At 39.1% G+C, this 25,161-nt stretch overlaps 1 protein-coding gene across 3 annotated transcripts in view; it reads right to left on the reverse strand.

Moving 5' to 3' along the window:
- Window positions 1-25,161, reverse strand: part of KIAA0753 (KIAA0753 ortholog) — a 36,009-nt gene that overhangs the window by 4,377 nt on the left and 6,471 nt on the right. For all 3 annotated transcript variants that reach the window (XM_074974860.1, XM_074974859.1, XM_074974861.1), the window contains 11 exons: window positions 22,864-23,074; window positions 21,274-21,500; window positions 19,304-19,473; window positions 16,438-16,554; window positions 11,792-11,881; window positions 11,552-11,639; window positions 11,028-11,111; window positions 9,904-10,074; window positions 8,717-8,798; window positions 4,350-4,470; window positions 3,933-4,163 (listed from right to left, as the gene is read on the reverse strand). In XM_074974860.1, the coding sequence (XP_074830961.1) occupies window positions 3,933-4,163; window positions 4,350-4,470; window positions 8,717-8,798; window positions 9,904-10,074; window positions 11,028-11,111; window positions 11,552-11,639; window positions 11,792-11,881; window positions 16,438-16,554; window positions 19,304-19,473; window positions 21,274-21,500; window positions 22,864-23,074 (1,592 nt within the window). The remainder of the gene's footprint in view (window positions 1-3,932; window positions 4,164-4,349; window positions 4,471-8,716; window positions 8,799-9,903; window positions 10,075-11,027; window positions 11,112-11,551; window positions 11,640-11,791; window positions 11,882-16,437; window positions 16,555-19,303; window positions 19,474-21,273; window positions 21,501-22,863; window positions 23,075-25,161) is intronic.

The raw sequence follows: 25,161 nt of genomic DNA on the forward strand, positions 1-25,161 counted from the left end.
CTTTAATAAGGCTAAAAAGGATCTTAGGGATAATGGTAGCATGACAAATGGGAATGAGGATATGGAGGTAGAGATTACCATATCTGAGGTAGAAGCGAAACTCAAACAGCTTAATGAGACTAAATCGGGGGGCCCAGATAATCTTCATCCAAGAATATTAAAGGAATTGGCACCCGAAATTGCAAGCCCCTTAGCAAGAATTTTTAATGAATCTGTAAACTCAGGGGTTGTACCGTATGATTGGAGAGTTGCTAACACAATTCCTATTTTTAAGAAAGGGAAAATAAGTGATCCGGGTAACTACGGGCCTGTTAGTTTGACATCTGTAGCATGCAAAGTCTTGGAAAAAATTTTGAAGGAGAAAGTAAAGACATTCAAGTCAATGTGAAATGGGACAAAATACAACATGGTTTTACAAAAGGTAGATCGTGCCAAACCAACCTGATCTCCTTCTTTGAGAAAGTAACAGATTTTTTAGACAAAGGAAATGCAGTGGATCTAATTTACCTAGATTTCAGTAAGGCGTTTGATACCGTGCCACATGGGGAATTAGTTAAATTGAAAAAGATGGGGATCAATATGAAAATTGAAAGGTGGATAAGGAATTGGTTAAAGGGGAGACTACAACGGGTCCTACTGAAAGGTGAACTGTCAGGCTGGAGGGAGGTTACCAGTGGAGTTCCTCAAGGATCAGTTTTGGGACCAATCTTATTTAATCTTTTTATTACTGACCTCGGCACAAAAAGTGGGAGCATGCTACTAAAGTTTGCGGATGATACAAAGCTGGGAGGTATTGCCAATTTAGAGAAGGACCGGGACATCATATAGGAGGATCTGGATGACCTTGTAAACTGGAGTAATAGTAATAGGATGAAATTTAATAGTGAGAAGTGTAAGGTTATGCATTTAGGGATTAACAACAAGAATTTTAGTTATAAGCTGCTGGGGACGCATCAATTACAAGTAACGGAGGAGGAGAAGGACCTTGGAGTACTGGTTGATCATAGGATGACTATGAGCCGCCAATGTGGTATGGCCGTGAAAAAAGCTAATGCGGTCTTGGGATGCATCAGGAGAGGTATTTCCAGTAGAGATAAGGAGGTTTTAGTACCATTATACAAGGCACTGGTGAGACCTCACCTGGAATACTGTGTGCAGTTCTGGTCTCCCGTGTTTAAGAAGGATGAATTCAAACTGGAACAGATACAGAGAAGGGCTACTAGGATGATCCGAGGAATGGAAAACTTCTCTTATGAAAGGAGACTCAAGGAGCTTCGCTTGTTTAATCTAACTAAAAGAAGGTTGAGGGGAGAAATGATTGCTCTCTATAAATATATCAGAGGGATAAATACTGGAGAGGGAGAGGAATTATTTAAGTTCAGTACCAATGTGGACACAAGAACAAATGGATATAAACTGGTCATTGGGAAGTTTAGACTTGAAATTAGACGAAGGTTTCTAACCATCAGAGGAGTGAAGTTTTGGAATAGCCTTCCAAGGGAAGCAGTGGGGGCAAAAGATCTATCTGACTTTAAGATTTAACTCGATAAGTTTATGGAGGAGATGGTATGATGGGATAACATGGTTTTGGTAATTAATTGATCTTTAAATATTCATGCTAAATAGGTAATGGTTGACAAGTTTTATATGGCCCTCTGATGGTAAAACATTCACCAAACAGTGCTGTGAATTGGATTACATTTTTAGTTTGATTTCAAATCATATGTATCATATCATACATAAGAAGAGCTGCAATTCAGCTGCAAGAAGGAAGGGCTCATTTCCATTTTGGCCTTTTGGCAATCATGAAGGGGGGCCAGTGTTTGAGCTGCTGAGGCTCACACCAATGCCAATTATGAACACTGTATTGGAGTTTATAAGGATAGTGCTGAAACATGCCCAGGGATGTTTTAGCGGTCTATTCTAACCTTCCTCGGGTTATAGTGACCAGTCCAAGGTCATTCAGCTCTTGCTCACGTAGGCCCCGCTCCAGCAAAGCACAGAAGCATATCTGAACTTTAAGCACGTGAGTGGTCCTATTAAAATCAAAGGCACTGATCCGGCAGACACCGGTGTTGATGCTTAATTTTACTACAGTAAGCCCATTGATTTCAATAGGACTAGTAGAGATAATAATATGAAGCATTTGCTTAAGTGTCTGTAGGATCAGGGCCATAGAGACTACACACATGCTTAGAAAGTTAATCCCATGTTTACGCGCTTTGCTGGAGTAGTGCCCTAACCACAACACCAAGACTTCTTGGTAGTTAATTTCTGAATGATGCTATTCAAATACTGAAAATAAATTCTGGGGAGAAATGGCAGAACTTTTTGCTGGACATTCATTGAGCCATGCTTGGGAAATGATAACAGATAACGTTATGCTGCACCTGTTACTTAGCAAACCAAAAATGCTTATTCAAACTTTGCTGGTGAGACGGCTATTTTTTATTTATATTGTAATCTTTCAGCCTCCACCTCCCTCCTCGTTTAGCAGACTTGGAAAAAATGAATAAACATTTTTTCTTTGCTAAGGAATGAGCAGCAAATAGACATTTATTACTTTACCTCTCTTGTTTGCATTGCAGAGGACTAAGTGGTGACCCAGCTATGCCATACACTATTTATATACCTCGCTCTGTACTCTGCAAAATATTTCCTTTTTCGAATCTCCTGTTCAGTGAAATTTACAACAAGGCCAGCTGCCATTTTAAAGTATTTCTGTTGTTATTCCAAAAACAGCAACATCCAGCCCCTGCTTTGTGAAAATTAAAGGTTGCCAATGTGTTCTCTGCTACTTTGAATACCTTGATTGACTTTTTATTAATAAAATTTATAAAAAGCTTGTTCATTCCTTCCACCCATCATTGGCCTGGCTGTTCTTTTACAGTTAGCCGGGCAATGTTTTCTTTTTAATCAAATGGCAAAAGACAATCATGTTGTTAAATAGTCTCAGTTGAATGGATCAAGGCTCTCCAGAGCAGGTTCTCCAGCCTTACCACTGGAACTTGCATAAAGACAGAAGTGGATAAGGAAAGCAGAAGGTGTAAACTTCCACATACAGTTTTCTAGAGCAATAAGAGCAGATTGTCACAAAACGATGTGGAGCGGAAACGGAGAATTACACGCCCCTCTGGCTTAGACTCCTTTTGATAGTCTAACCCAAACTGTATTTCACACAGATGACAGAGCTGGCTCTGTGGTACCACTGTATGCTATGGAACAGAGATGGGCAAACTATGGCCCTCCCACCCGGCCCCTGAGCTCCTGGCCCGGGAGACTAGTCCCCGGCTCCTCCCCCGCCGTTCCCCCTCCCCTGTAGCCTCAGCGCGCCATGCGGCCAGTGCAGTGTATTAAACTGCTCTGTGAAGGAATGTGCTATTGGTAGCAGTTGCGGAGAGCAATTTACACACCGGTGCAACTGTAGCGCCGCCAGCCAGCGTGGTAAGAGGGCAGGGAGCGGGGGCGGTTGGATAGAGGGCAGGGGTATGGATGGGGTCGGGGAACGGGGGGGAAGACAGTCAGGAAAGAGGGGGGGTTGGATGGGGCAGTGGAGGGCCGTCAGGGAACAGGGGCGGGCCGGGCCGGAGGCACAGACTCCCCTAACCGGCCCTCCATACAATTTCCGAAACCCAATGTGGCCCTCAGGCCAAAAAGTTTGCCCGCCCCTGCTATAGAAAGACATGAAAAATAATTGCTCTTCCAAGATATTCTGCTATCACTCCCTTTAGTTTTCTGTGAACACTTTAAAAGGTCCACAAGCATCAAGGATCATTGAGAAACAACCCAGTAGCTACTGTCATACGCTTTCTGGCTTTCAATTCGGAATTTAAACCATCCATTTCTCCCGTGTGTTTCTAAGAAAGCACAGAAAGACAGGTCTGGAACAGACATTTAATTCACAAAATCAAACACAACAATAGTTCGCGTACCTCTCAGCAATGTGCCATGGATTGAAGTGCCCTACTGCCTCATGAGAAATAAGTTTCAGGTGCTGCTCATATCTATTGTTATAATCAAGGATGTCCTGGAGCATGTGCTTTGGAACAGAGAGAAAAATACAGTGCTCCTTCTGCTGAGATATACTGCGAGTCAAGGGCTGCCAAACGTCATTTCCAGTCTCCAATTTCTCTTCCACCTCCCCATCTTCTTCTTCAATAGCACTGGAAGCACAAAACAGTCAATATACCAGAACTTCTTGGTTTTAATGTCCTTTTCCACATGACCTAAAGCCACAAAGCCTCTTTAAATAATACTCACTCGGGCATTTACTCTTAATGGAAAACATATTATATATCCACAGTAAAAGCACATGAGCATTTTAGTTCATGACCAAATTCTCTACTCACTTTCCACTGAAAGGTCTTTCGAATACAATATCCACTTGTGACTCTTTGTGTCCTATCAATTTGGTTATTTGGAGTGGGTGAGGAGACACAGGCCTTTTCTCTATTGATGCACTCTCTCTTTCTAGAAGGAAGAAAACAACATTAAAATATGTTTCTTTGGGAGCCAAAATCCAACAATATAGAGAAGTCCCCACTCTAAGCATAGCTCCCTTCCAAAATTAAGTCCTTTGGAGAAATGAAGAAAAATGTTACCAATGATGAGCCTCTAAGCTACAAATTTAAGGGGGGTACTTTCAAAAGAACCAAATGTTTCAAACGCGAGCACTTTAGAATATGTCACTTTTAGTACAACTCATTGAGTATTTCTAAAGAGGTGATAGGAAACATTACATTACTATGGCAACCAATCTATTGAGATTGTCAGTAAAAGGAAAAGGGAAATAAAACTAAAACAATTGAGCCCAGATCCTCACCTGGTGTAAAATGGCATCGCTCCCATGAAGTCACCATGGGCCCGAGCCTCCTCCCCAGAAAATTCAAGGGCAAATCTCCCATTGTTTTCACTGGTGCACGATCAACCTCTATATGGTCAGGTGCTTAGCTGCTGTAAATTGGCATAGCTCCACAGATTTACATCAGCTGAAGACCTGGCCCTATATTGAGACTAAAGCGGGGAGAGAAATCACAGGCCAAATTCCTTCCTATTGCCACTTGGCTGAGGCAAGTGGGGCTACAACAGGATCAAGGTGTGTGGGAAATGGTAGGAGAGGTTGTTTGGAAAGCTGACTTTCTTTAGCAAACAGCTTCCTGCTAACATCCCTCAGGTTCTCTCTTCATCCAGTTAAAAAGCTCTTCTGATATGAAGAGATACAGTAAAACCTCAGAGTTACGAACTGACCAGTCAACTATACACCTCATTTGGAACTGGAAGTACACAATCAGGCAGCAGAGACCCCCCACCACCCAAAAAAAGAGCAAATACAGCACAGTGCTGTGTTAAACTACTGAAAAAAATAAATGAAAGCAGCATTTTTCTTCTGCATAGTAAAGTTTCAAAGCTGTATTAAGTAAATGCTCAGTTGTAAACCTTTGAAAGAACAACCATAACGTTTCGTTCAGAATTACAAACATCCATTCCCGAGGTTTTCACAACTCTGAGGTTCTACTGTACAATATCAGTCTGGGCAATTAGATTATTTTTCTTTACTCTCTATTACTGAAAAGTAAGGAGGAAAATATTTGTGAATTTTGAATTAAAATCTTCAAGGTGATTTTTTTTAAAAGCAAGATTAAGAACTCCTGATAGCCGCACATTGGGCAGTATACTCTGATGTAAAGAAAACGTAGCAATTCAGGGAGTTCAGGGTCTAACCACAGATCTATGGACAAGAACTGAAAATTCGCCTTTTTCCTTAACAAATCTAACTCCATTGTTTTTATAACTTTTCCATCATTTGATTTACATGAAAGGTGGAATGGGGCAAAAAACCTGTACACTTAATGATTAAATTTAACAGTGTTCTTTGCGTGGACAGAAAACCTACACTGGCAACCAATGCATCGTCTTGTTCACTGAGGCATGGACATGACATATACCTGACAGATCTATGGAATCTGTGCCATTTAAATTGCTTCATTTAAAATAAAATAAAATAAAATAAAGAGGGAAGAAAAGAGCCAATATGACAATAAATATTCATTTGTTCTTTCCTAGGGAAAACTCATTAGATAAATCAAGTGAGAGTGTTTTGCTGTGTTTTACAGATAGTGTCTCAGCCTGTGAACTCTGAACTTTTCTACTACTAGAAATAATCTTTTATATGCTGGAGTGGAGTGAGAAGGATTATTGCTAGGTTATATAGAGGGAACTGGATTCTCTCTCGCTCCAGTTTTGGCTTTGTTCTCTAAAGTGCAGGGGGATTTAAAGGCTTTGAAATTGATTTCTCAATCACAGTGGCAACAGATGGGTCTTCGAGAGGTGTCAAAAGAGGTTTAATGAAGTAGCTCTAGTAATTGCTCAGTCTGAAGATGAAGAGGTGTTACACATGGATCTAACAGAACTGTTATTCTACAAATCACTCTAAACAACTCTAGCTTGTGCGTAGCCCTCTCAGAAGTGGACTCCTTTCCCTGTCAGAATCCAACTGGCTTTAACTAATCAAATCAGAGCCAGGAACTGTATTTGTTCACAAAGTGGGTGGCTTCAGAGAAGTTCAAGATAAAGTTTATCCACTCCAAGAGCACGTTGCATAATATATGGCCTGGGTCAGGATCCTCATTCTTTCTCCCCAATGTTTGAAACTACTGAAACAATAAAGTCAAGTGTTGGCGCATTCAGAAGTTAAGCACGCTTTGAGAAGGCAAACTAGATCCTTCTGGAGTATGACTAAGAACGTCTGAGCTAAAATGTGAACTTGAACATTTGACAGGTTGCCTTCTTGGAGGATCACAGAAAACATCACTTGATAAAAGAGAGTGCCGACAACTCATTCTCCATCACTTGAAGTCTTTAAATCAAGACTGGATCTCTTTCGATGTGAAGTGCTATAGCTCACACAAAAGTCATGGGCTTGGCGGAGAAATTATTGGGTGAGGTTCTTTGGCCTGTGTTATGCATGAGGTGAGACTAGATGATCATAATGGTCCCTTCTGACCTTGAAATGTGTGAATCATTGAGAATTCTGAAACAGATTAGCAAAGGGGAAAGAAGAGAGGAAAAAGTGATTTATACAGGTCTGTGTTTTTAATTCTTTTTAAAAAAACCTTGTGTGTTTACTTGCATCTATATGTTATTTTCATTTTTTCCTTGTCCTTTCTGGCAATGGTGTATGAAAAAGGAGGCCAAAAGAATAAAAGAAAATCCACCAATTAAAGCTTCAGAAAAGGGAGGTAGACTCAGTTACACATGGATCAATAGAAAAGAAGTGAAAATAATTAGAAATAAGCAAGCAGAAGTCGGCAAAGACAGAGAGAAATAAAGTTGAAGGTGGTCAGTAAATCCATTATATCTTATTTTTGGAGAGATCCAATGGAAAAACTGCAAGGCTCACATTTACAAAGAAGGGATGAGGTCACAGAACATACCAAAATGTTGAGAACCAACATTTAAGTACAACATTCTCTCTGGTTTGGGACTGAATGTGAGACGTTTTAGGCCGACTGAATTTCTGGTAAATTAGAAGGAGGTCAAAACCAAGGTTTAGAATGGAAAGAGTACCTCAGTTATGAAGTCATTATCACGACTCCATAGTGGAGCAGTGCTAACCAGACTTATCTTGAAGCCCACGCTGCCACCTCCTCCTCCTCCCCGCCCACCTAGCTTAACTGATATGGGCTATAACAGGGATGGGCAATCTTTGGCATGCGGCCCGCCAGGGTAAGCCCCCTGGCAGGCCGGGCCAGTTTGTTTACCTGCCATGTCAGCAGGTTCAGCCGATTGCAGCTCCCACTGGCCGCGGTTCACCACTCCAGGCCAATGCAGATGTGGCAGGTAAACAAACTGGCCCGGCCCGCCAGGGGCCTTACCCTGGCGGGCCGCATGCCAAAGGTTGCCGATCCCTGTGCTATAACAGGGTAAATTCCTATCTTCCGTGCCATGTTAGCACAATAGTACATGGTGTAGGAGGGGTTGGGAAAGAGTGCTTGGAGAAACCATCACATAATGGGGATGTCCACACCTTTTACACACTGGAGAGATGGGCTCTGTTCTCGTTCAAATTAGGCTGGAATGAAGAGAGTGTTAGGGCCAGGACCTGAGACAAAACACATGCTATTGTAGCCCATAGGTGGTGGTTGCTATTGCTGAGTTGGGGGAGGACTGGAGGAACCCATTTCCTAAGATTTTGTGCATGGCAAATTGCAAGTTTCACCCACACTCAGAAGAAGAAAGGGAAAGAATATCGGTGCTACTAAGAAAAAAAAAAGATGAATTACATTTTTGTCAAAGAATAACTGGAAGAAAGAAGAAACCAAACTTCACTTAAATCAACATCAAATATCCCCTGTTAAGACTCAGGCCCTAGTCCTGCAACTGGATCATACAGGCAGACTCTTGCATCCAAATGCTGCTTCAGTGACTTAAATCAGATCTATTCAAATCAATCCAATTGTAGCACTGGTACTTTAGCTTGCAAGCTTCTCAGTAAGCCTCTCCTGCTTTTAGATATTAATTTTTAAAGCAACAGTTTGTAAACATTCCTTTTGATATAGTGTTTGTAACATACTTAAGTCCAAATGGGTGCTATGTGATTAATATTATCAAATCTAATCTATTAATTTTGTTTAGGAGATGTTAACATCTGAAGATGGAGACTGCAGCAAAAAGAAATTGTATTAAAAAAAGAAAAGAAAAAAAAGCCAACACTTACCCCTTTTCTCTTCCTGTGCCCAGAACTCTGAATCAGCATAGACAATCTGACTAAATCTCCTGCAAACTGCATCTTGGTATCTCTTAAAAATTTACAAAATTAAAATCAACCAACAGATATTTAATCAGTTCAACCGTGCTGGTGATAGCTTGATGGAGAAGCAAACAATGACTCATTTTGATCACGATATAAATCTTCCACCCCCACCTCCCCCACTACCATTCCTAAATATAATAGAGACAGAAAAAATAATCGTTATGAAAATATCATGATTGAAGTACAGCACTGTAAGTCTCAAAAAGCACACTGCCAGTATGGAGATTGATTGCAGATTGTACATCCTATGGCTCAGATCCTACAAACATTTAATACAATGAATAGTCCCACTGAAATCAACGGGGCTACTCACTGCACTAAATTTTACCAAGTGCATAAGTGTTTGCAGGATCAGGGCCTATGCCCAGTCTATAAGTCCCCTTACTTTTACTTGTAATATAGCTGTATTTTTAATGTAGCTATATTTACAGATATTCTTCTTCAATTGCTTTGACTAGCTTCTGGTTCCAGGCTCATTTCTACTTTCTTTGCTATGTGAAATTGACCATAAGTTGGAGATCCATATAGTGTGTAAGCTAAACTGCTGTAACATCTTGTAAACCCTTACTCTCACTGGTGAGCAGTTACTCAGAAGAGTTGTTCCATTGACTTCAATAAGTCATCTCATTCTAAAGGAGACACCTCAGGGAGCACCACTAGCACCATTCTTGGACTTTCTCTCTCTTATGTAGTTAGATAGCCCCTGTATCTGTTGTATCTGAGACCTCACAATTATTGAGTTATTATCCTCACTGTACAGATGAGGAACTGAGGCACAGAAACACAGGAAGTGTGATGAAGCAGGAAACCCATGTCTTCCAACTCCAAAGTTAGCCCCTTAATCACTGGACTATCCTTACTCTTATTCCATGATCACTGGTCCAGTACTGACTCAGACGGAAAGTGTCACATATAGAATCAACGGTTCTACTTTCTGCTACATGTAGACACTCCTTCAAGGCCTTCCGTCCAAGTTCTGGCCCAGTAAGACCTTGCTTAAAAAAAACAATGTACCGGCTCAGGTTGTAAGGTATGGACAGATACACAAGGTGACAATGTTGCAAACAACCAACACTTAGACACATGCTTACTTCGATTTCTTCCATTCTTTGCAGCATTGTTTCCAGACTAGGACTGTCATGCATGGCTACAGCCTCAGCTTGCATCTTCTTGTGTTGCTCCATATTCCAGAGTTCCTGAGCTGTATCTTCCAAAAGATCATCCAATAACTTCTCACTCAGCATATCTGCATTGGATGCAGCCTACAGATACAAAACCCCCAAAACATATATTACACACACACACACACACACACTTTAATTATAGATATACATTTGAACTGGCTTTGTGTGTGCGGTTCAAATGTATGTCTATAATTAAAATTTCTAAAAGCAGTTATTAGCTTTGATAAATGGGCTGTCATTTCTTTCAACTGCTTCCTTTAATGCAAATCTAATTACATTCTTAATACTTTTCTTTCACACATATAGTAAGCCAAGCTAGTAAAATTAATTCAGCATGTACAGGACCCTATGAAAAGGGTATCACGCAAGCCAATGGGAGTTGAGGGAGATCAGCATGCTGAAGGATCAGGCCCTCAAATTTAGGACAGTTGATCCACTCACTCCCCAAATTCAGGAATCCCGTAGGAATTCACAGAACTTGAACTAAAACACAATCATGCAAACACTTACAGACATGCTTAACTTTACTCGTGTGTGTTTGTAGGATCAGAGCCAAAGTAAATCTCAATTATGTCTTCTTAGCTTGACCATTTAGCTGGATAACTTTGCTCTAACAGGACTATTTTCCTAGCTATACCTTTCTATATTTCAATTACTTTTTCTAACATATCCTTAGAGTGTGAAATATTTTGGGTCAAATACTATACATAGTAAGGATGTCTATAACAGCCTTATATACTAATTTTCTGAAAATGATTTTGCTTTTTTTAAAAAATACTTAATATCTATTTTCTCCATGTTTAATGAATTCACACTTTGTATATTTAAAACACGATAGCTCGTCAACCGACAAAAACGTTTCTATAATCAACATCCTAATTAAAGAGGTCATTCTATTTAGTTTCCACTGACATAAGCTACAGTTTAGGAAATCAAATCTAATGTCCTATCCTTTTCACGTCACATACAAGAGAAAACATCATCATGCATTTTGAACAGCTTTACTCCATTATATCCAAAACAGAACATACTTTTTCAGCAGCCTGGGATGACAGTTTGTTTATAAATGAAGAATCCTTCAAACAAGTGTTTGTTTCCAAAGAAAGATTGACCTTCTAATGAAACAGAAATAGGTTAATGTTTACAAAATACTTTTTATACTGTATTAGCACAAATTCATTATGTTATTAAGGAAAGCTATAACATGAATTCCTAATATACTCTGAGCAACACCAGTAATATTGAACATGGAATGCTCATAGTTATTCAAAACTATGTTCCAGTTTATCTGCTTGGCCACAAGATAGCAGGAAAAACATTAATTTACTGCAGATATGGCAAATTTATTCCAAATTTATTCCAGTCAAGGACCACACTGAGAAGAAAAATATTCTGCAAATGAATGTCTAAAATTGCTTGGATTGGGTGAAAAATTTTGGACATGTTTTTCGCTAATCAAATTAAGGCAACCTGCCATTTGCTTTCCCCATTACAAATGTTTTATAAATCTAAGAGAGACTCTTCAAAATGTCAGCATAAGCTTTGATTGCATTACCTGAGCTTTATCCAAGAGAGGTTCTAAACGCTCCCGAACTGCTTTCTCCACCTTGTCTGCCAGCTGTGTAGGAGAAGCACCTTCTGACCTATTTAAACAAACAAAAAAAAGTGATGATGCATTTTAGTGAAAATCTGATGTGACAAAAGAACATAAACCCACTTTAAGAAAACAGGGCCACGTGAGAGATCTGCTACCAAATCTGCTTCTGTGCATCACACTTTTAAACTGGATAATTACCTCAATTTTTGTATTTTCTCCATTTCTTCTCTACTGAATTCCGTTAGTTCCTTCGTTCTTCTTGAAGTTTCTGCATCAAGCCACGCTAGTCTTCAGATATGAAATAGCAAGACAGAGAAGTTAAGAAAATAAAACGTATGTTTGCATAGACTAGCTAATGAAATGATGTAAATTCAAGGTAAATGAAAACCACAAAGAATCAACAATGAGAAGTTAAATATGTTAAATTTAAGGCAAGGAAAATCTTTGTTCTGTCTCCCAGAACATCTTTAAGTGAAACTTTGTTTCAGAGGCAGAGTTGTCTAGTGGATACAGCACAGATGTGGAAGTTGAGAAACCTGGATTCTAAACCCTGCTCTAACATTGACAGTGTATTACCCCGGTTGTGGCTCTGGTCCACCCTAAAAGATGAACAACATTTATGTACCCCAGAGGAGTGTTAAGAGCCTTAATCAATTCATATTTGTGGAACATGATGGCATGAAAGTGGGAGGTATTATTATTACTTTCAGATACACAATGATGGGCCTTCTTTTGACCCTGTAATGCCTCAGCTTTCCTAACACACTCTACTCATTAAATATTATAGTAGACATGGTACAGAAGATTCTGACATATGTACCACCAACTAGGTATGTTAAGAACAGATTAGAAATTTTTATCCTTAGGCCAAGATTTTCAAAAGGGATAAGTGATTTTAGGTGCCTCAACTGTTGAGTGCTAAAGTTGACTCCCCTTAAAAGCAGCCTTAATGTCAGAAAGTGCTGCATACCAGCCCCCTGAAAATCCTTTAAGGTGTCTTATATTGGGCAACCAAAAAAAAAATCGTTAGGCATATTTGAAAATCTTGACCTTAATTTCCTTATTGTGGTGGGCTAAATTCACATATTCAAGATTACTTTAGCCTAGTTGGTATGTTATTGCAAAACCCAGTCTGGATTTCTTCCATGCTTATTTAAAGTTTAAAGGATGTTTGCGCCATGATACGAAGCAAGCTGCGGTCTCCGTATACCAAACCCCAAACCTTTTTTAACACTGTTTAATGTTGGACTGTGACTGGGTTATATTAAAAACACCTTTGGCCCATATATTCCATCTAATACAACATTTTTGGCACTGCAACATAGGGCCTCAAGGGTTAATACATGCTCCGAAACTTGCATCTTGGCAAACAAGCAATTTCAAAGTTAGTTTAAAACAAAAGGTTTTTTAAAATTCTTTAACGTGTTGCGCTTCTTTGAGGTAAGCATGAAAAACAAACTATTAATATTTTAGCTTAAAAAAGAGCTTAATTGTTTTAAAGTTTTTAATTGTTCAATAATCTTTTTAACAAATGCTTTTGATTTCTTTTTATTCTTTTATTCTGAGGTGTCATGACCATACAGCTAAGGGTAGCCTAGAATTCCTCCTGACCTGTAAGGGGTTAAGAAGCTCAAATAAACTGGTTGGCACCTGACCAAAAGGACCAATGGGGAAAGAAGATACTTTCAAATCGGGGCAGGGGGGAGAAGAGAGAGGCTTAGTGTGCACACCCAAAGTTTTTCCTTGGGATGTAGGTGGGGCCTTGCCTTATTTACTTACTCTTTTTGCGATACTGAGACTCATTTTAAGATGATTTTAGGAGGAGGAGTTTTCTGACCTGATGCTTCTCTGCTTCCCCAGAGAACACACAAAAACAAAAAGCACACACAAAGCCTCCCCCCTCAGATTTGAAAGTATCTTCTTTCCCCATTGGTCCTTTTGGTCAGGCGCCAACCAGGTTATTTGAGCTTCTTAACCCCGTACAGGTAAGGAGGAATTCTAGGCTACCCTTAGCTGTATGGTTATGACATGAGGTTTGCAGTTTGTGTGATTGGTAATAATTTTGCTGATTTAATGAAAAGGTATTTTTAAGAGAAAGCAAAAAAGAGGTAAAATTAAGTGTTTTAAATTGTTGAAGGTTAAATTGCTATAGAAGACATTTACTGAAATAACATTTTAGATAATCCTCTTATTCACAAAATGCTAGCTTAATTCAGGACTGCTACTGCATTGACTATGAATATAATCTCAAACCAACAGAGCCAAGGGCTGCTGCAACACCAAACTGTGATTTTTGTTGTCGTTTTATGTTTTTCCACCTGTTTTGTTTTTGAAGTGTTTTTCCTTTTTTTTTTTTTTTTTTTGGCGCAGTTTTATGGTGGTTTTGTTTGTCACTGATTTTTGTTGTTGTTCTCTGCATGTAAGACAGCACTGTGCTAGCGTTGTAAGTTAGACTCCCAGAATGGGTTAAGCTGCCACAATAGCAATGTTGTCCTCACAAATATTAATAGTAAAACAGGTGGGCAATGTCTGTCAGACTAAAAATGCCTGTGAATTTAATGCCTTTGTGTGTTGCAAGCGTTGCAGGAATGCAAAAGTGGCTCCAAAACAACATAATTTTGTTGCTTCTTTTTAAAGGAGGCAACACACCTGGGTAAGAACTCCATCAGGGCTGAACTCCCTCCCCTCCCCCCCCACCGCGCAAGCAAGCTTAACCACTAGTGCATAAAATTTTCATGGTTTGTATAAATGAACAGCTTTAATTGTGTAAGTGGCAAAAGAGGGGGGAGTTTTGCCATACTTACCCATTCTGGGCCTACAGCCAAAGAAAAGATAAGAGATGGCTTGTTTCTAAACATCTTACAAACACATAATTGCAGCAGTTTTAAGTTTTCTTTTAGCTACAAATGAAATGAGTTGTAAATTCTTAAGCTTGGTTAATATCTGAAAGGTTAAATTGTAATCTTTGTAATATCTGCTCAAGTAAGATTTGTAAATCCCAATTTTGGGATAAGGAATTTGCAAACCTTAAATTATAACCAAGCACCTTTTTCTTTTCTTTTTTTTTTTATGCTTAAACTTTGTAACTGATTTTATGAACAAGCTTCCAACCCTAGGTGGAATTGTTTCATAAAGAGAGCGTTATGTTCTGATAATTAGGTCTATAAATTTACCCTAATTGTGAGCTCAACTGTAAAAAGTATGTGAAAGTTCATAAGATGTCACAATAATCTATAACAACAAATGTTGATGGGAAAAGGTACAAAAGAGACAGAAAAACTGAATCAATCCAAACAAAAAGGCCTACTGAGGTAACTCAAGGACTGTGTTAAGATCATGCTTGGTAAGCAAGAAAATGTGAATCTGGAAATTAATGAATCAGTATTGGTGTGTCAAATATTACGCCTAATTGGCCAATGAAATAATGACTGGACAGGCTATTCAACGCATCACTCCCTTTTTGGGGAAAAGATGGAAGAACAGATTGAGGCTACTGAAGCAAGCTTCGCCATTATGGCTGCCACCCACCATCTCTTGGATCACCAGACCCTCTTTGTCCTAATCCCAGGTGATGTCCTGATCAGACAGGGCCAGAGATAGAGACCAAGGCCTTGTCTACACTACAAGGAAAAGTCGATCTAAGCTAGGCAATTTGAGTTACGTGAATAGCGTAACTCAAGTCGACATAGCTTAGATCTACTTATCATGGGGTTCACACTACACGATGTTGACGGGAGACACTCTCCCATCGACTCCCCCTACTCTTCTTGATCCAGTGGAGTACAGGAGTCAACGAGAGAGCGATCTGCGGTCAATTTAGCTAAATCGACCGCTGGTGCATCAATTGCCACACGTGGATCCCCCGGTAAATGTAGTTCCCGATGAAACCTAAACACCAACTGGGAAGATACAGGATCAAACTTTAACAGGAGCTCCAGCCCATCTCAATTAGTGTCTTCTGTTTTCCCCAAAAGTACAGTTATTACCATCTTTGATATCATCAAAGAGACTGTCAAACAAGGGGGCCCTTTTCCTTTTAAAATCTCTCCAGCAATAAGGAAAGGGAACAAGAGATGTTGTTAAAGTGAAAACCTTACTTACTATTTTACATTTCAAATGCTTTAACTATTTTTCCTTCTTTTCTTTATATTTAAGAACAGGTTAAAAACATGATTAATGGTGTTTGTGCCATGCTACTAAGCAAGCTGAGGTCTCTGTTCGCCAAACTCTGGACCTTATTTAACACTGGTTAATGTTGGACAATGACTGAGTTATGTTAACATTTTTGGCACATATATTCCATTTAACACAACATTGCTTATCTCTGTATCCCTGTACTCAGGGAAAGTGAGCCTAGTGCTAACTGTGGAGCAGTCCTCAGAGTGGGGCAACTATTGGAGGTGCTGGATAGGAATTAGCAGGTTCCCTCCACCCTGTGGGAGAAGAGGAAGGGAAAAAAAATGAAAAGTCTCCTGACAGCCAGGAGGGGCTCAAAGGAGAACAAATGAGAGTGTAAGACCCTTTACCTCCAATCAGTCAGGTGGAGAGTGAGCTGCAAGCCTAACTTGATTCCTTCCTGGGGTGGCAGGAGAAGGAGAGCAGAGAGGCTCCTCCCATTTCCTCACAAGAAGATGACTCCCTGGTTCCATAGGACAGTTTAAAAAAGTGGTGTGGTTTAGCCCTTTGTACGAAGAAGTGGCCTTAATTCAGTTTTGGCCTGACTAAAAAGTGTTAACTGTTTTACCCTAAAAATGTAATTAAATTCCGTAAAGTGAAAAGAAAAAGATATTTAGAAAAATAATATATTATTGTTTGCGTTTCTGGATAAAGATATCCAGGCCAACCTGACAGCTTCTTTTTCAATGGCTCCCAATCTTCCTTCTTCAGTTCCCTCTTTTTGCAAAGCTGACTGTTCTCTGCTGGAAGCTCTGGGACTAGCATTCATGTATCCCCAAGGAGCACTGTAAAGGAGGAATATATATATTTGACTGAGATCCCTTTCCCACTTCTGTTCATAGCAGGCAAAATTATTATATCAAAAACGACTCAGTTAGGCCTCAGTCCTGCAAGAACTTGCACACATTTCACTTTACTCACTTCAGTAACCCCACTGAAGTGAAGGGGTGTAGGCGTGCTCTCAAACTTAAGCATGTGTGAAAGTGTTTACAGGACCGGACTGGAGTTAAAAAAAATGGACATTAACATGAGAAGTCTGGTAACATTAACCTTGAATTTCCTCCCTTTTGTCAACATAGGGCCTGCAATGGGCTCCATGCAGAAGCAGAGTTACGCCCATATGGAACCCACTGCAGGATCAGGGTCCTAGTTACTTTAACGTGTTGGAGCTATCACTTGTTCTACAGGAGTCTAGCTAACATTTTTTAAATAGTGGAGAAGGGAAATAAATTCAAAGAACCACATTTAAGTTGTAACAGAACTTGCCCTGCCATCTTAGGATCTACTTTTTCAAAAGTTTATCTCATATTCATTTTGTTATCACATTCTGAATTAAACTTCAAATAATTTATATCAATTAAAAATATAACGACTATTTAAAACATGCATTCAAAAAAAAAAATTCTATATTAAATCAATTCACGCATTTATTCCTGGATCCCGCAATGAATCAACAAACACTGCTTGTTAATCTGTAATGTGTAAGAACATGAGAATGGCCATATTGGGTCAGACCAATGGTCCATCCAGCCCAGTATCCTGTCTTCCAACAGGGGCCGGTGCCAAATGCTTCAGAGGGAATGAAAAGAACAGGGCTATTATCGAGTGATCCATTCCTTGTTGTCCAGTCCCTGCTTCTGGCAGTCACAGGCTGCTTCCTATCTTGTAATCAATTATTGATCCATGAGAGGACCTTCCCTCTAATCTCATGACTGCTTAGTTTGCTTAAGACTCTTTGGTTAGGAACCTTGTCAAAAGCTTTATGAAAGTCTAAGTATACTATATCCACTGGATCACTCTTGTCCACATGTTTCTTGACCCCCTTCAGAAAATTCTAGTAGATTGGTGAAGCATGATTTCCCTTTAGAAAAGCTGTTTTGGACTCTCCTCCCCACCCCCCCAACACATTGTGTTCATCTATGTATCTGATAATTCTGTTCTTTACCATAGTTTCAATCAATCTGCCCGATACTGAAGTTAGATTTACCGACCTACAATTACAAGGATGGCCTTTGGACCTTTTTTAAAAAAATTGTCATTACATTAGCTATCCTCCAGTCCTCTGACAGAAAGGCTGATTTAAGTGATAGGTTACATACCACTGTTAGTAGTTCTACAATTTCGTATCTGAGTGCCTTCAGAACTCTTGGAAGAATATCATCTGGTCCTGGTGTCTTATTACTGTTTAATTAATCAATTTATTCCAAAATATCCTCTACCAACATCTCAATCTGGGACCGTTCCTTAGATCTGTCACCTAAAAAGAACGGCTCAGATCCTCTGCGGTGAAGACTAATACCAAGAATTCATTTAGCTTCTTCACAATGGTCTTGTCTTGTGTGTTTCTTTAGCAGTTCAGTCATCCAGTGGCCCCCGACTGCTTGGCAGGCTTCCTGCTTCTGATGTACTTAAATTTTTACTGTTAGTTTGTGTGCCTTTGGCTAGTTGCTCTTCAAATTCTTTTTTGGCTTTCCTAATTATATTTTTACATTTGACTTGGCAGTTTATGCTCCTTGCTATCTTCTTCACTAAGATTTGACTTCCAAATTGTAAAGAATGTCTTTTTGCCTCTAGCTGCCTCTTTTACTTTATTATTTAGCCGTGGGGGCATTTTTTTGGACCACTTACTGTTTTGTTTTATTTGGGATATACAATTAGTTTGAGCCTCTATTATGGTGTTTTTAAATAGTTTCCATGAAGCTTGCAGGCATTTCATTCATGACTGTTCTTTTTAATTCCCATTTAACTAGCTTCCTCATCTTTGTGTAGGTCCCCTTTTGAAGTTAAATGCTACTGTGGTAGGTTTCTTGGATATATCCCCCCACAAGGATGTTACATTTAATTACATTATGGTCACTATTACTGAGCAGTCCAGTTATATTCACCTTGTAGACCAGATCCTGTACTCCATTTAGGATTAAATCCAGAATTGACTCTCCCCTTGGAGCAGCCAGTCCTGGAACCTACAAGAAGCAGCCATTAAATGGTGTCTAGAAAATTATTTCCATGCCGTCCTGAGGTGACATGTACCCATTCCATATAGACATATCTGAAATACCCCATTATTACTGATTTTCTGTTTTTGTAGCCCCTCTATTTCACAATCACCATCCTGGTCAGGTAATCGATAGTATATTCCTACTGCTATACTCTTGTTTGAGCATGGAATTTCCTATTCATAGAGATTCTATGGTACAATTTGATTCATTTTAAGATTTTTACTATATTTGACTCTATGCTTTCTTTCACATATAGTGCCATTCCCCCACCAGCACAACCTAATCTGTCATTCCTATATATTTAGTACCTTGCTATTTCCGTGTCCCATTGATTAACATTGTTCCAGCAAGTTTCTGTGATGCCTATTATATCAATGTCCTCATTTAATACCAGGCACTGAAAGTCAGCCATTTTAGTATTTAGACTTCTAGTATCTGTATACAAACACTTATAAAATGTGTCAATATTTAGTTATTACAATATAGTTGTGCATTACAAACATAAAAAGCCTGTCCCACTTGAATGTTAACGTACCGTTTAGGTGAAGCAGATGGGGATGTAGGATTTGGAGGTACCCAAGTTATTCTACTCTCCTTAACAAGTGGTTTGCTCTCTTTTAGCCTGAAAGCTACAGTGGTCTCTTGAAACCGGGCATGCTTTGCCTGAGGCTGCACAGGTCTTGATCTTGGAAGCTTACGGATTCCCTTTAAGACATGTTAACATTCAAAAGATGTTCAGAGTTTAAAAAATACATATTCCACACTGTGGATCAGAATTTCTTCTCTTAGGGTCAGGTCTAAGGGATTGATTCTGCAGAGTTGAAGCCACTGGAGGTTTTAATACTGACTTTAATGAGAGTATGACTGCACCCAAATAGAGTGTGGGGCCAATCCTGAATCCCTTACTCATGCAAACAATCCGATTATTTCAGTGGCAGTATTCACATGAGTAAGGGCTTTTTACATTTGGGATATTTGTAGTACTGGTCCTGCTCATGAGCAGAGCTATTTAGAGATTTATTAGGACTTCTGCAGAAGGGAGTGGCACAACTGCTAAATTTATATTTACTAGGCTAAGAAACTAGACAATTGTTCTACAGGGGGTAAATTCTGAAAGCTTCTTTTCACTCACAGGTATGAACTATCCTGAGGTCTCGTTGAAACACATGGACTGAGTCATGTTATGGATTATTAAAATACTTAACCTAGCTGTTCACAGGCCCCACTGATATTAATATGGCACAAATATATATATATTATATAAAAATAAATAAATAAATAAATATATAATTACACCAAATCTCCTGATTTTCCAGGCTGAGGTGAGTGAGAAAAAAATCCATCCATAAGTGCCCAAAAATTGAAAATAGATATTTTTGGATGCATTTCAGAAGATTTTTAAAGAAGGACATGCCAGTAACATGCAAAAAGAATGAATGAGTTTTCTTGCACCAAGGAGGCCATCTGCTGGTTGCAAATGGCATTTACTAAAACACAAGTGGTTATATAATTACAAATAATTATTTTAATAAATACATCATTAATGTCATGGGATGAAATATTTCAACTTTAAGTCCAAGATGAAAAACAGCAGTCCAAATCAAATACCGTACAAACACTTACTTGCACGCTAATTTTCTATAGAATTGTTATATGTTATTTCCAGTTATGCAATTTATTTCCAACTGGTGGTAATGCTGCTTTTTTAGGGATATGTTTTTTTAAGTGATCACAAGAGCAGAACTAACCAAGAAGCAAGGAAATGCAGAACACTCAGACTCAGGGGTGGCCATTCAGGTCCCATGGAGTAATAAGGTCATTTTTTCAGTGTTTGGAGTGAGGGAGAGCATTTAAGACCTGATCCAATGGCCACAGAAATCAACAGAAAGCCTCCCAGTGACTCCAACCAGCTTCCCCATGAAACATGCCAAGTGTTCTCCATTCCCCCTGAAATGAATGGAACTTTACAATAGTGCAGCTGAAAGCAGTTGGCTTTAATTAGTTTTAATTGAATGTACCTATCTCAAGGGCAATGTTAAAGCCCTTCCCTTTCCTCCATATAAACTACATTTATTAAGGATGCTAAAGGGACACCACTGACTGAAAAAAAGACAACAATGCTTCTGTCTGAAAATGTGCTACCTACTACTATTGCCAACATGAAACAGAATTCTCTGTTTTCCCCAATGCATTTACTAAAAGCATTTGATAATACTTTGTAGATAGTCAGTTTCGCATTTCTGGCAGTCAGTTAGCTTTTTCTACGTGCATTGTGAAAGAACCATGGAACAGAGGACAGAGAAAACTATTTTTAAAAACAGGAACATGTGGTTATAAAGAGAAAATCTGGCAGGGACACCAAGAGGCAGATATAGAGTCTGAAACCGCTTTTAACTTAGTTTTTGAAAGTTACTTGGTTTCATGCTGATTTAACAGTGCCTTACATTAAGTTAAAGCTCCCATAAGAGAAGAGGAAAGGGTACATTTTAAGTGTCATATTTGTACCTGTTTGGCAGGTAATAATACACCTTTCTTCTTCAAAGGTCCACTTTCAAGCACAGGGACTTTTTTCACAGCTCCAGCTCTCATCAATGCATCCTGACTTGTTTTTAAAACTGCATCTCTGTCTGAGGTGTGAGAGTCATGCTCTTGCTGGAATTCTTGATCTGATAAATCAGCATGACTGCTTAGCTTCTGTGCCAATGGCATATTTGCAACATGTTGATCTTCATCTACATAAATAGTTAAAAATAAACCTTAGATTGGAAGCTCTTTGGAGCAGGGACTATCTTTCTGTCCTGTGTTTGTACAGAGACTAGCACAATGGAGTCCCGGTCCATGACTGGGACTCCTAGGCACTACTGCACTACAAATAAACAACCACCACCATACTGGTAAACTCCAAACGTTTCCGTTGCCAAATAATACACAAGCTGAGTCTCTGCTCTGCTTCAGTAAGCAGTTATATGCTTGAAAGCAGTTTATATGCCTATATTCAAGGCCACTTGAGGACTAGAAAGAGACGACCACACACACTACTAGCAGCAGGAGACATGAAATTCAGTAGATAACTAGGGACATGCTCTCTCTTTAAGTTCATGAAAAACAGGATCATCACACAGATTATACTCTCAGTAAGAAAGGAAAGGAAGTTAGCATATGCTACTCTAAGAAACAACCCTTTGAGGAAGACACTACACATTATAATACTAATGTTATACTTTGGACTGCTTTCAGGATGCATCAAACTGTTTTAATGAAACCTCACAATATAGAAAGAAAGTGTTATTAAGCCTGTATACAGAGGTTAAATGATTAGCCCAAGGTCACACAGCAAACCAGAGGCAAAGAGAAATAAATCCCAGAACTTCAGATTGCCAGTCTTCTGTTCTACCCATAAGCCAATGCTTCTTCTCTATGCCTTGAAACTCGGAGGAAGGAAAAGGATAAAGTTATTGTGCGAGGGGAAAACAGTCTAGAATTAAGAGATAGGCAAAAAACCCAAGAACCTACACAAAACTAAGGAAATTCTGAGCTAAAGCTTTGACACCACCTTTCATTCAATCCAACTGTGTACCGACATTGCTGCATCTATGGTGCAGATTCCCCAACAGTGGGTAATCCTATATTCCACTAGAATGTATTTCATAATTAGCTATGTAGATAGTTAGATGTATTTTATATACATCATTACAATCAACTAGTAAAGAACCACCTCAGCTATATGCTGCAATATAGACATTTGAGGGTCTCTTTAGATGAAAATCTAACTGTGCTCCAAAAGCAAAAAGTTAACAGCATGGCGAAGATATGTTTAAAAGAAAGTCAAATAATGAGGTTTAAGTTGGTACATGAAGCTGGAGGACCCTCTTATGGCAACAAGTTGTCATTTCATGTGAAGCACTGAAGGAATTGTGTACAAAAGCTGCAGGGTTCTGGCAAGCACACGATGAGCAAGACAACACTCTTGTACCACGAATGGGCCATTCTGCACCTCAGACATAAAAAATGTATTATGACATGTCATTGCTGATCACTATGCTGCTTACACATTAACCAATGAAATCATTTTAATTAAGTATTCAGAACACATACCAGTCAGGAGTTTCCTAGCTACCGAAAGTTTTTTCTGTTCTTGTCCAAGTCGCTCCTTTGAGACGGGTGGTTTCTTCTCTTTCTTTGAAGATGCAATCTGCTCTCTGGTTGGAAACATCTCACTGCTCACTGGAGATTTACCCTGAGATGCCGAGAGACATTTCTTCACTTTTCTGGGTGATCGTTTCTTCTCCAGCAGAGAATCCAAGTCCTGCCACAATTTTTTTTTTCATTTAAGTTAATCTCTCATTAAACTTGGTTTGTTAATGTTGGCAGACTGATGAGATCCAAAGCTCAAGGCTACTGATTTTTTTTTTTAAATTATCACTCAAAAAGCTTTGTCATTATAATTACTGTAACAACTGTACATAAAATGCCTGTATCATTTACATCGTTATTTTTTATTGACTAAGCTCTCAAAAAGCATTTAAATGTAATAAACATTTGAAGAATATAAACTAGTTTTCACAACAGATATTAGAGCTCCACTGTGAAAAGAAAAGTATTTTATCAGATTTTAAAAAGCAGACAAGTCCTAAAAACTGCTGTTATAAAATGTGCCCAGACACATAATCCTAGCACAACTACTCGATTTTTGATGGTCAATACGTGGACACCAGTTCATATCACAAAAACAAACCATCACAACTGGCATTAACTGACACCTTTGTTGGCAAGTACTGAACGGGCTACGGAGACTGAATTACTGTTGCTACTACAGGTAGACCTTCAGGGCCATTTGGGAGAATAGTACAGGGGAAGCTTGTACTTCTGCTGCCATGTTATACCCACCTTGTTGCTAAAGAACAGAGAACAAAGTCCCCTGGGAGGTCAAGCCAGCACCTTTCACTAACACTGAATTCGTTATTTTATTGAAGTCCATTTTCAGACTGTGCCCAATCACCTTCAGAAGCTAGATCAACCAAGTGGGGTCTTCAAACCTGAGAAGGACTCTGAAAAGCTTCCGATAGGAGGTAAGCAAGAAAACTACCTGACCTAACAAGCAGCTCTGACCATTTTGGTGGGCATCATCAGTTCTTATTTCGAGTGTCCAGAAATCATTCCAAAATGTTTGAACGTTATAAAATCCTTCTTATCTGATCAATAAACAAGGTAGCCTACAACAGGTTAAGTATTTGTGACATTTACAGACACATTACTGGTGTTCAGATACTACGGTGATGGAGCCGTACAAGTACTCAGATAGAGTATTAGATAAATGGTATAGTCTTAGCCTAACATATCTCTTGCTTGCATAACTCATCTGTAATAAGCACTGAAATGGTAGTATCAATGAGACTTCTCTGGCCTCAAATCCAACATGGGCAAAAAACAAATATCCATGATTGTGAGGGGAATCACAGGATAAAACTTTTGTGCCTTATTCTTGGTTTTCTCAGAACCTACAATTCATGCTTCATAAGTCTTCTGTGCTGAAGCCACAGAGGGGCATTCCAGGATGAGGCTTGGCATCAGGAGACGTGGTTTTAACACGCATTCCCCATAACCAGGCCACTACACTTCTGGTATAGATTATTCTTGCCAGAACCAGACTTGAAATGTATGTCCTTGCTAAATGCATTTAGGGCCTGAAATTGGCCCTTCAGACAGACAATTTGATATTCATCTAGAATCTACCTAACAAATAATGCCCTATAGTTAAGTCGATTTAAAAATCGCTCTTAAAAAGTGGACTCATGGGCAACAGATTAAAAGCCTTCACCTTCCTTCCAGAGGGAAGGAAGAAAGACTTTCCAGTATGATGTCATAAGTAGCCCACTGTTTTTTCCCCTCCTGAAGCAACAACGACTATCACTGCTTTCTGTAGGCAGTCTATAGCACTTTAAATAAAATTATAGCCATTGTAATCATTATAATACATTAAGGTGGTTAAGATATTTTCAGAAAAATCTCTCACGGCTGCAGTGTCAGTTCAACACCTAAAATAAGCAACAACAAATAATCCACTTTTTTACATGGCCCACAGAATCTTGATCAGTTTAAAAAAAAAAAATCACTTGGGGTTAAAAGGTTACAACCGTAAGGCTGATTCTGAGAACTTCTGTATTGTATCAACTGGAATAAATAAGTATTTAAAAAATTTAGAGCTGCTCTTTTCCCACCGCACACACTCCTAGTGAACTTCTACTTGATATTCATATACATGGCAGAAATATCTCCAACCAAAGTGGTTATGGAACATAGTGCTGAAGTAAATTTTGCAGCTATATCTTTATCTTCAAACTAGGTTCTTATATTACCACCATTACAGCAGCATCTGAAAGCCATATAGCCACA

The sequence above is a fragment of the Natator depressus genome, chromosome 17, assembly GCF_965152275.1.
Source record: "Natator depressus isolate rNatDep1 chromosome 17, rNatDep2.hap1, whole genome shotgun sequence".
Taxonomy (NCBI): domain Eukaryota; kingdom Metazoa; phylum Chordata; order Testudines; family Cheloniidae; genus Natator; species Natator depressus.